Source organism: Aplysia californica, unplaced genomic scaffold, assembly GCF_000002075.1.
Source record: "Aplysia californica isolate F4 #8 unplaced genomic scaffold, AplCal3.0 scaffold00930, whole genome shotgun sequence".
Lineage (NCBI taxonomy): Eukaryota > Metazoa > Mollusca > Gastropoda > Aplysiida > Aplysiidae > Aplysia > Aplysia californica.
This window is the reverse complement of record NW_004798200.1, coordinates 31,467-43,386: the sequence shown is the minus strand read 5'-3', so window position 1 is coordinate 43,386 and position 11,920 is coordinate 31,467. Positions and strand designations below refer to the sequence as shown.

General features: G+C 40.4%; 1 protein-coding gene across 1 annotated transcript in view; it reads right to left on the bottom strand.

Annotated features, from left to right (window-relative positions):
* Positions 1–11,920, bottom strand: part of LOC101850681 (stomatin-like protein 1) — a gene marked incomplete in the record, with an annotated part of 16,531 nt that overhangs the window by 2,676 nt on the left and 1,935 nt on the right. The window contains 7 exon segments of the mRNA XM_035972963.1: positions 650–757; positions 1,409–1,464; positions 3,713–3,916; positions 4,260–4,342; positions 5,305–5,371; positions 6,650–6,759; positions 8,120–8,304. Of these exon segments, the coding sequence (XP_035828856.1) occupies positions 650–757; positions 1,409–1,464; positions 3,713–3,916; positions 4,260–4,342; positions 5,305–5,371; positions 6,650–6,759; positions 8,120–8,291 (800 nt within the window).

Sequence of the window (11,920 nt, the reverse complement as noted above, 5' to 3'; positions counted from 1 at the left end):
CCGTCTCCCCCATGAACCTTTAAAAAAACAACCAAACTTACAAAACAAAATTTGATAATATTTTTAGCTTGTCCGTCAATGTCTGGCGATGACCAATACATCCACAGAGGAGAATATTTCTCCAATGAAATAGAAAAATTCGAAGAATTAAAGGTTACGATGACTTGTGACTTCTGCTGTGGCCGATGAGACCAATTCTGTTGGAGAAAACTTTGCCACATTTTGAACATTTAAAGGTTCCACTTCCACTTGTGGAGGTGCACAGCCGGCGGGCTTCTCTCTGGGTTTCAGCACTTCTTATTTCAAACGCGGACGCTTTTAAGCACAAGGGGGCTATCACGAAAAATGCTGTTTTTAGAAAATCGAAAGTAAAGTTTTGTTCAGTTTCTTTAGAAGACAAGGAGAGTTTTCTCTATAACTAAACGAATATACACACCAGTGAAACCAAACTTCTCCTACAGGTAGAGCAAGGCCCACTTTTGGTGTAGGTCAAGATTTCTGGAAACCTCCGAAATCTGTCTTAGCCCGCTTGTCTTTAAAAGTGACCATATATAACAAAATATACAAGAAAAACGTTTCACCTGGGTTAGAGGACAGAAGCGCAGATGCAAACTGAGCCAGAGCGGCTGGCATCGGTGAAGACGACGAAGGAGTTGCTCCCCCTGCCGTGCCGCCGAACAACCCAGGCATTCCAGGGGGCATCATTAGAGTCGGCTTCTTCTTGGCCTGAGGCTCGCTCAGAACTTTGATCTGGGAGCTGGTGAGGACGACACAAAGGCAGAAAGAGAGGTCCAGATTTATTACACAGTGGCCCCTTTAACACTATCCACCCAGGCAGCGTGCAGAGTGAGCAACACTTATCCCCATGGACCATGATACAGATGTGGTACACGCTATATCACACCGTCGCCGATCAGCATCCCATGGGGAAAAGGGACGGCTTCTTACTGTCGTCGATCGGCGCCCCGTGGGGGCAAAGTGTTAAAAAAACTAATCTTACAAGCGGTAGCAAAGTCATAATGCTTGGTATAGCTTCCAGGTCCCATTTCCATATATATCAAAACCTTCTGATTCAAAAATACATCATTATGTATAACAACTGAAGAGAAAACAAATATTTTTTCTCTTCCTATTCCATCCTTTCTTGTATAAACTTACCCTACCACCTGAAGAAGAGCTGTCTAAAAAATGAGCAAGCAGAACTTTAAAAAAAAAAGAAAAAAAAGAAATGCAATATCATATCATATGAGATTCGTACATCTTTCATAAAATAGATTATATATGAAGCAGGTAAATGAGCAATTTATAAAGTTAGCGTTTCAGTATCGAACTATACAGGCAGACAAGGACTTATCAGTATGGATAAATAAAAGAAAGAGAACGAAATAAAACTAACAGCGTAACTCACAGCTCAACTCTGGAAATCTCAACGCCCCAGTTCACACACACCTTGTTACTGTTGACCTTTTGGATAAGAGAGAGAAACAAACAAATGAAACACATGCATGTACCAACAACTGAGGAGTGGTTTCATACAAGTTAATGAAAGACCTGAATTTTGTCTTTTGATTATAATCAGGCCCAAAAACTATAATCTATACAGAACAAACTCCAGCTCTTCTGTTTATTGTTCTTGAGTTCATTTGATTAATAATTAGGGCCTACACCTAATTTGAAAAAAAAAAAACTAACAAAAAAAGAACTCACTATTTCTGAAAGAACAAAAGGTCCTAAAATGAAATAACAAAACTAAACATTACATTTTGGGGTGTTTAAATTAAATAAATACCATAAAAGCTAGTGCTAAATATAAAAACAGGTGGCTTTTATTTTTTACAACTTTATATCTAAATTAAAAAAGATACGTAACAGGGAGTTTTCTACTAGGCATGCAGTCAGCAAAATGTTGAAGAATTAATTGTTTGACTTTGAGTAAAGAGAAGCACTTTGATACAATAATGGTCATTTAGAGCAGCAACTAAGCAAGAAAAACACATAAAACAGATGGAAAAAAAAACAAAGGAAAGAAAATTAATTGGACCTTCCAGGGGCTCTCTCAACTGCATAAGGTCATATGAGCGCCAAGGGGTGGATGTCAACAGAGAAGTCCAAACGGGGAATCAGGCTTACTTTGCTCACCTCTCTAGCCTCAACAGCACAAGCCGGCTTTAACTATCAAGGCACCCCGAAAAAAGCAGTTCACAAGAGAGTGACAAACATACAAAACAAGTAGAGGAAGAAAATGACGATAGTAAGGATGAGGAAAGAAAAAGCAGCACTGTCAACCAAGGCAAAAAGCATCATAGACTAGTTTAAGTAAGATTTGACCTGACTCATCGCTTCTCAGCCTTTTTGACTAAGATCAGAGTGTAGTATCTGTACCCCGACTTTTTGGCTTTCTGCAGGGTTCAAAACAGGACAGATGCTTCATGAAGCTGATGACGCTTTGGTCTCAATTATATCTAGTCGATGGCAACATCCTCTTTAACACTTTCCACCCACGCAGCGCGCTGAGCGCACGACACTTAACCCCACGTACCAGGATACAGATGCGGTACATGCTATATTACACCGTCACCAATCGCCGTCCCGTGTGGGCATAGTGTTGAAAAAAAAATTTGCAGAGAGCTTTTCCCCGCTCGACAGCAAGCTCTATGCGCTTTGCACTATATCATTACCCCAAAAGACCATAGAACACTCAGAAACATTCTCTGCTTCCCAGGAAGAATACAGTAATAATAATAATAATAATAATAATAAATAGCATTTGTATAGCGCATACCCCCGCTTAACAGCAAGCTCTATGTGCTTTACACTATATGTGTCAAGGCGTAATGGAATCAAGCGCTCGTCAATTTTCGGGCATGTGAAGTTATAGGTATTATCTTAAAGGTTATAATTTGTTCCCTGCTTACGAGGAAATAAACTTCCATTTATCTGGAATAAAAGTCGCCATTTTTGTGATTGAAGGAGGTGGAGTCGCCTGGTTTCAGAATAAAAATTAGCGAGAAAATGACCGCCAAAGTTTGGTGACTTGCATAGCTTAAGAGTCTTCGGAAACAGAAAAGTAAAATTTTTTGTGCCTCCTAATCAACGTTTTTCAATAAAAATCCACACGTAAAAGTGTTTTTGAACGGACATACAAGGTGTTGAGTCAAAAAACAAAAATTCGAAAAAATATGTCCAAACTGGCCGGAAAATGCTAATTTCTCAGATTTTAATAATTTGACGAGCGCCTGATTTCACCAAGATGCCTCAAATATTGTTATCCTGACAGACCATACAAGGAGCTGATTAAGTGCTCAAACACTCACAAACTGAGAAAGACAATCTTTCAGTCTATAGAGATGGCCTAGTGGTTAGGCTCTCGGACTCGCAACCGTAAGGTCGTGGGTTCAAATCCCGTCAAGGGCCCGACGTTGTGTCCTTGGGAAAGGCACTTAACACGAATTTTCCTCACTTCATCCAGGTGGGAATGGGTACCCGGCTATAGACAGCGAAAGATCTCGTCAGTTTGTTAGTGTTTGAGCACTTAATCGGCTGCTTGCACTGTATGCTTCCCGGGAAGCTGAGAATGTTTCGGAGTGTTCTATGGTCTGCTGGGGTAATAATATAGTGTAAAGCGCATAGAGCCTGCTGCTGAGCGGGGATATGCGCTATACAAATGCTATCTATTATTATTATTTGACCTGGCTGTGTGCCCCCCACATACCATCAGTACATCTGCGATGGACCTCCTCTCTGCCTCTATCTCGGACAGAGATTTCTGCACTAGGATGTTGCAGAGCGAGGTCTGCACCAAAATGCGCGTGGACCGGTCTAGATTCTGCACGTTGGTCACAGACTTCTCGGCGTCCATCACCTGGAAGTGGATCTCTGCCCCGACCTCGATGATGCCCCCATCCTCCGTGATCACCTGATGGGTAGGTTAGGGTGAGATGTTGGGGTAAGGGTGAAGGGTAAGGGTGAGGCGTAAGGGTGATTTTTTTTTTTTTGTAAGTGTTTTATGGCACTTGCAACACGTGCTGTGAAAAAGCAAGATAGACAGAGACAATAGTGGGAAAGAGTAGAAGCAGGATCTACCAATGGTACCCTCCAAATTCAGAAAAGACCATACTAGAGGGCATATCATTCATATACTGGGTGAGGAAGAGAAGGAAATAAAGAGAAAGGAGCAGTCAGAAAAGGGTAGAGGGGATAGAGAAAGAAAAAAAGGGGAATACTTACAGTTACACGAGCACAAACCTGTGACACCTCACCTGTTTTGGCGGTACACTGAAAGCTTTGAGAAAGACATCCACTTTGTGATATCGGTCCAGGATCGGGAAGACAAACACCAAACCTGTCAAAGAGGTACAAAAATGTAATATTAACACTTTGCAGTCACACAGTCAGCAATACAAAATACCCCATCTGGTCACCCAGCCAGGAGAGTGACTGCAACAGATTTATCGATCTGTTGCAGAACTGCCTCACGTGACAGGAACAGGTAAAATTCATCATTATCATCATCAATGCCTTTCACCCCAGGTAGGGTATAGGCCTTTTATTTGAATGAAATTTTAAAAAATCATACAAAGACAATAAGAGTCAATGAAAAGCGAAGTTATCAAAAGGCAGTTAGTGTGTAGTAAGCAGACAGATAAATGAAAAGTAAGACTATTTCAGTAAGGTAGAATATGCTTAGCTTGATAAATAATGATGCAAGAGATTTATAATATTGAAACAAACACACTAGGACAATAACAGATTCAAACTTCTTTCCAATGACACTTTAATACAGATGTTCCAGTCTACAGCATTGGTACATCCTCGCGTTGCGAAAAAAAGCTTAACTCCGTTTGACCCTTCAAAACAGGGAGACCAATAGACCAGAAAATGGTGAAAGGCCAGGACTGAATCATTAAGGAAGTATTCAACTTTCTGTTGACAACATTGCTTTTTATGGTGAATTCTCCATTAAATGACTCTCCTCCCCCCCTCCCCCCCCCCCCCCAAACCACCACCCTACACAATTTCAATTATTTCTTCAATCCGAAGCTGCTCATTTTGAGGAACTTTACGACACGAGGTGTTCTGTTGATGTATGTGCATAAAAAAATAACTTTGTGAATCTCTCTCCTTTAAAAAAATTTGACATTACACTGAATCCCATGCCGTTGGATGCGAAGTAAGCTTAGGCTATCTAAAGACATTTACAGTATACCCATTAACCCTGCCCCCAATAATTTTTTCTAAAAAATGGACACCTAAGAAGGGAAGGAAGTCGAGTACAGTACCACTTTAGAAAGGTTGCAAACTCACCTGGTCCTTTAGACTTGTGCAACCTGCCAAGCCTGAACACAACAAGCCTTTGGTTGGTCGGTATTTTCTGAAAATCAAATCCAATTTCAATAAGATCTACTGAACACATTAAACCCCTGGTTGATCGGTATTTTCTGGAAATTCAAATCAGATTTCCAAAAGATCTACTGACAGAAAGCCTTCGGTCGGTCGTTTTTTCCCGGAATTTCAAATCAAGATTTAAACGAGATTTACTGACAGAAGGAATGCATCAAGTCAAAACAGCGACTCTTTGAATGCAATGATAAAATCTATACTATATTTTAAACCATAAAGTCTGTGTCTTATCTAATAAAAGATTGCACACTGTACTCAACTTATAGAGAGTAATCTCTATGACGAAATATACAGTAAGTATGTGGGGCTGGAGTCTTAAGCCTTTGAGGCTACCATGCCCATCTACCTGATCTCCTGAGTGATTCATGCCTTCAATCATATCATCATCAGAATCATATTCCATATCCCACTCAGCATAGTCCTCGTCATTACCAGCAGGTAAATCAGAAAAATGTTCATAATAATAACGTCCAGTGAAGAAAACACGGCCTCCCAAGTGTGTTTTGTCACACATGTGCCAGGTTTGGGAGAGGGTCTTGTTCAATAGTGAACGGTGGCTAGGCATTTGGACAATTTTATGCGCCACTGGTGCACCGGTGGCAAAGGCTCAAAGGGTTAAGAGTGAAAGGGCACATCTTATATACATGTATAAGCCCTTTATCTAAAAAAAAATCAGCTACCTGTAACTATCAATCTTCTCTGATCAAATCACTCATGGAACACAAAAGATACAGTTCTTGAACATAGCTCTTTGTTCGAGCAGAAATAAGAATGAGAGAATGAAACCTTCACTGGTGTTTATGGTGTAGTGGTTACGCTCTTCACCATTATATGCAGAAGATGTGAGTTCGATTCCTAGGTATGGAAGCTTTTTAATCAAGTATCTCCTTCTCTCTGTTGAGATGTTGTATCCCACTGAGCCTGGGTTGAGCCTGACTGACAGGGGTCAAAGCAGCCTGTCTACAACAACGATCTATATTTTGTCAATGTAGACATTCATCACTTACAATTTCAAACTAAACAAAACTGTAATAACAATGGAAAAAATACACAACGTGGACAGAAGTGAGCAGATCTGGAGACAACAGTTAAGTGAGTCAGGGAGGGGGGTCGGGATGTTTCACAGGGCAGGAGAAAACAAGTCACTTCTTTTGAAATGTCCACATTCCCATCCCCAAAAGATTAGAGACTTGGTCAAAATCAAATTTTTAAAAACCCAGAGACGACAGTACGGGTCGTGAGCACTGACCTTGAAACTGAACCAGACCATGAGGGGAAAGGTCAACAGGTAGACCACGTAAAAGCCAAAGGTCACCATGAATCGGATAAAAGTGTCAGCACTCGATGGCTCCAAAGTTCCTAAAACACACAAAGATAGTTTTCAAAAATATGAAAGAAAACAGGCAAAAAAGTGATCGTAATCATGACGTCAAACATTTTGAAAGGACTTCAAGGAACTTCTGTGCTGGTGGTGATACAGCAGGAGGGAAAAAAAACATTGCCAGTAAGCAAAGGCAGTAATTGTGTACGCCTCATGGTAAATGAAACCTGAACTTCTGCATGGGAGTGATTAGAAAAACTATTTCACAGAGACTTATGTCGCCTCTTTATGACTGACTCATGATATTAGACCGCTTTACGGATGATGAAGACCAGTTGCTCAGAATGAAACTCTAAAATGAAGTTCCCATGTCCTCCACTCTCTCCAATTCCTCACTAATCCAGACAGTAAACACTAACTGTCCTGCTCCAGGCTTTGGTCCAGGTTTCACTATCTCAGAACGTACACAGCTGCAAGGAAATTATCTCCATACTAGCTGGGTACCCCGTTCGATGAACAGACTCAAAAGAATCGATCATCAAGTCATTGTGGGATCGGTGTGCACTCCTTGTGAACGGAAGCCTCACCTGTTTACAATGGCGTCTTAGAAGACAGACTTTCCCAAGTTTAGATCTAAACAAACCTAAAGAAAAACTGAAAATTAAACTCTTTAAATGATTCTGAACCACTGTTAATTTTTTCAAATTCGAAAGTTGAGTGGTTCGGAAGTTTTAGGCCACCAAAGTGACGAGCTTTCACAAATATAATTATAAAGATGAAATACACCAAATGGAGTTTACACCAATGTTAACACTTGGCAGTAAATTCTTTCACCAAAACCTCCAGATTGGGTCAGAAAGGCGTAACTGAACCAGCAAAAATGTTGTTATTGAGAAAGTGACAAAGATCCTTTATCAAGATGCAGAATCTGCAAATTCAACAATAGGATATAATCCTCATTCTCTCTGAACAATACTGAATATGGTAAAAGTGAATAACTCATTAAAAAATCCTTCTTCAACAACGCATAACTGGGTTAAAAAGAAACAACGCCTACTCCAGCTGGATAAGCAGCATCAACAATATATCGTGACACTCATTCGATAACTGCCTTAGTCATTTTGTTGGTGTTTTGAGAAAAAGAACAAAAACTGTTGCATTTACAAGACAGACACGGCACATATAGATTTTTCTAAATAATTTTTTGGTTTAATCAATATTATAAATTACCCACAGGACCTTCACAGAGATCAGGGGAACTAATCCAATTATCCAGAAGTATAGCTCAGTTTACCCCCAAAAAGGACTAGTCAATTATCGAACGAGCGTGATCATATTAAATTAGTCAAACAAAAAATCAAAATCCTCATGCTGTAGCCCTGAAACCTTTGTCCATACCATTGGACGGGTCTTGGGACTTGTCCCTGTTGTTGTCGTATGTGAAGGCCGACCGGTACTTCCAGCTGCTCTCGCCCTTCTCCTCAAAGGAAAATGCCGAAGAATAGTCGAAGGTCAAACTGTCTTCACCGTCTCCCATCGGCAAACGAGAATACTTCACTGACGATGCCATTTGCAGAGGTTCTCTGAGTACAATGAGGAATCATTCGATAATATGAAGTTTACAAAATTTGATATGAATGAGCGGACATTAATTTGATATAGATTACATATGTATGAATACGTTAATACAAAACAAATTAAATTAAGAGTAGAAGAGAAGAGAAGAAACATCTCACCCAGAACTTATGGGAAAAGTAAAATTTAACATATCTCCTTCAAAAGTTTCAGTACTTTCATACTGATTCACTTCATACAAGAAATCTCAGCCCTTTCTTCCACAGCTGGTAGAGGCAAAGTCGACCCAGCCCCCCACCCACCCACAGCCTCATCTCTGTCTCTCACTTACTTACTTACTTACTTAGGCCTACTTGATGAAGACGGGATTGTGAGCTCAGATCAGCTCAACATTCTAGACTGAGAAAGTTGTGTAAATTCGCCAAGTCTAAATCCAATAGAACTGAGGTGTCCCAGATCTTCTTTCAGGACAGCCGATCATGAGGCTTAACTTTCCCATGCTACAAGAGCTGCATTGTGAGGTTGCTGTTCAAATATAATAAACACCATCGTATTATGCTCCTCTAAAAAAATATCCTCCTTCCAAAGATTCGAAAAAATCTGTCAAACGAAAATAAGGTGAGATAGATATGACAAGATATAAGACAAGGTGAGATAAGTTTAGATAAGATAAGATCAATCTTTATTGTCCAAAAGTTGGCATAATGGTTTCATGTTTCACACCACATACGAACATGCACTCATACACACATACTCTCTCACACATTCTCTCTTCCACACACACATATTATATCAAAATGAACCATATTGGGGAAAAGGAGCCAAGCAGGCCTTATATGCTGAGGCAAAGAAATTGGCAAATCAACACTTATGAAGGTTTACCATTATCTGCTACCAGATTACCAGTGATGCTTATAACAAAAAGTCAAAAAGGAGGAAAACCATCGGTGCCACGATGAAACTAGGGGAGGAAGAAGCCTGTAAGAAGCGAGCGTGGGAACAGTGTGAAAATGAATGAGAATCAAGAAGAAAGCCATCCAAAACGAAAATGAAGAAATCAAAATATTGTCACGCACGATTTCAACGCAGCACGCGAGAGCACGCCAGATAACGAAGATCGCTTCGCAGAATGAAGAATTCAAGCTTGTTGAATTACATTTCCGTATACATCGGTGCCCTGACTTTCGTGAGACTTGGGAGGATGCCAGATCGCTGAGAAATTTCCTCGGAAGGCTCAAAAACCAGGAATTCCTCGAATTCGAGGAAGATTAGCATCACTAGACCACCAATCCTCTGACACAGCCAACCCACTTTCAGTTATTTTCCGTTTAATTGTCAATCTAAGACAGCAAATCTTTTCTCATTTCTTTTATCATTATTGTCATGACTGTTTACTCAGTATTGCACTTATTGTTCAGTCCAACTCAATAAGTTTAGAAACATTTTTACCCCGGAATTATTTTCAACGTTTTGACAGAATTTTAAAAAAGTTTTCCTGAAACATGTAACGGGGGATACACGCAAACTATTCATAAAATGGCTAAAACTGCCAAAGTGAAAGAGGAAGTACCGATAGCATCTAACACTTCCGAGTCAAAGTTATAAGATAAGATAAGATAAGATAAGATAAGATAAGATAAGATAAGATACATCTTTATTGTCCAGATCCTGGCACACTGGTTTGGTGTTCCACCACGTGTACACACACACACGCACACGCACACACACACACACACACATGTGCACACACATGCACACACAAGTAGGCTTACAATCACATGCATGATATAAATGAGCAGCAATATAAACAATAATAATCGTAAGCTAGATACACACTCTATTCAGATTCGTACGAGATTGCATTAGCAGTAACACTTCATGCACTCAGGGATCTGATCGGACCCTGGTACCACCCACTCAGGAAACAGGTAAGTCTCACTGGATGCTCCCCTCATACACTAGGGATTGTAGAGTTAAAAGCCTTCAGGTTAAGTCTGGACTTTTCGGATCAAATGAAATGACAGGCTGGGAGGAGAAATAAAACACATTATAACACCTCATTCTAATCCAAAAAAATTGCACTTGCCAGTCAGTAACATATGCCACATCAAGTAAAGGAACAGGCTTGGTACAGTGCTGCAGTAAGATTGGAAAAGAGAGCCATGTGACATTGTGTAGGCCTACACCGGGAAAAGCAATGGCAACCCTTGAGAAACAAAACCCAATAGTGAGGATGTAGATCTACTTCTAATTTCTCTGATATAGGCCTACCCACTTCTCAAGGACACAACATTATTACAAAATAACTAAAATTTTAAAACAGCACAGTAATAGTAGATCAATGTGACATCAATCATCATACTCATGTCATCATAGTGATATAGATCTAGATCTAGATCTAGATCTACATCTAGATCTAGAATCTAGTCCTAGAATCTACTCATGGGTGTCAAAATACAACTTGTACGAAGAAATCACAGTTGTTGTTGTGGGTTGGTTTTTTTTTTTGGGGGGGGGGGGGTCATGTCATAACAGCAGGCAAATCAAGAGCAAAATTGTATTTAGAGAGACCTATAAGCAAGACGAAGGCTGAGCTGATCTAGATCTAGAGTACGGTTGCCCCTTACCAGCCGCCTAACGCGCGTCTGTGGCTTGTCCCGGAAGCTTGGGATAAAAACTGACCCAGTTACCACAAATTGAAACTCATGTTGTAAAAAAGATGTTGCAAAATAATCCTTGGCCTTTGGCCGATAAGAGGCAACTGCCAGATTGGTTCTTTAGAGTTATGTTTGTACAATAAGACATAGAATTTTGAAGGACCCCAGTGTTGCCCCTTACCGGCCGGTCGGTGGAGTATTTGCCTCTTACCAGCCACCTGTTTCCCCTATACCGGCCACATTATATAAACATCAATTTATACACATAAGTAACGAACTAACCTCCATCCATTGACCTCCACGTTGTTTGTCATGCACTCAGTCACACCCGATCCATCCATCCAAGTCCCTGTCATTCCCATTCAAAACACCGACTCTCATCATACTCAGACCTCATACGCTCAAGAACTTCCATGCATTCCTCATCTGAACTGTCCATGTACTCAATTGCATCCGAGTCACCCTGATCCTTTTCTCTCTCATTCTCCACAACCTCAGTCTTCTTCTTCAAGCCCTTTCCTTTTTGCTTGTTGTCAGCATTAGCCTTCCTTTTAGCCTCTCTTTCCTTGTCCTTTTTCTCTTTGTTTGCCACTCTTTCCAGTCTCCTTTTCTCTTTCTCTTCATCTTCTCTGCCTTCTTTCTCTCCCTTTCTCTTCCTATCTTCTACAGCTGCTTTCTTTTCCCTTTCCTCTCGTTCTTTTCCCTCCTCAAACTCCTTATACTTATACTTTTCTCCTGACACGTATTTTGGGGGCTGAATCCTGTGTCCTGAATTTTTGGATGAACTTTGTGGGGCAAGGGGAGGTTGTCGAAAGTGGGAGGGGGACAATGGCATCTATAAAACTGTCCATAATAGACGAGTTAAGAATGGACTGCTAAGTTTATTGAAAGATATTTGGAGCAATTTCACATTAAAGATCTCTATAACTCATCAATGTGCTTTTTTAAGACCTTATTTTTAAGTGGC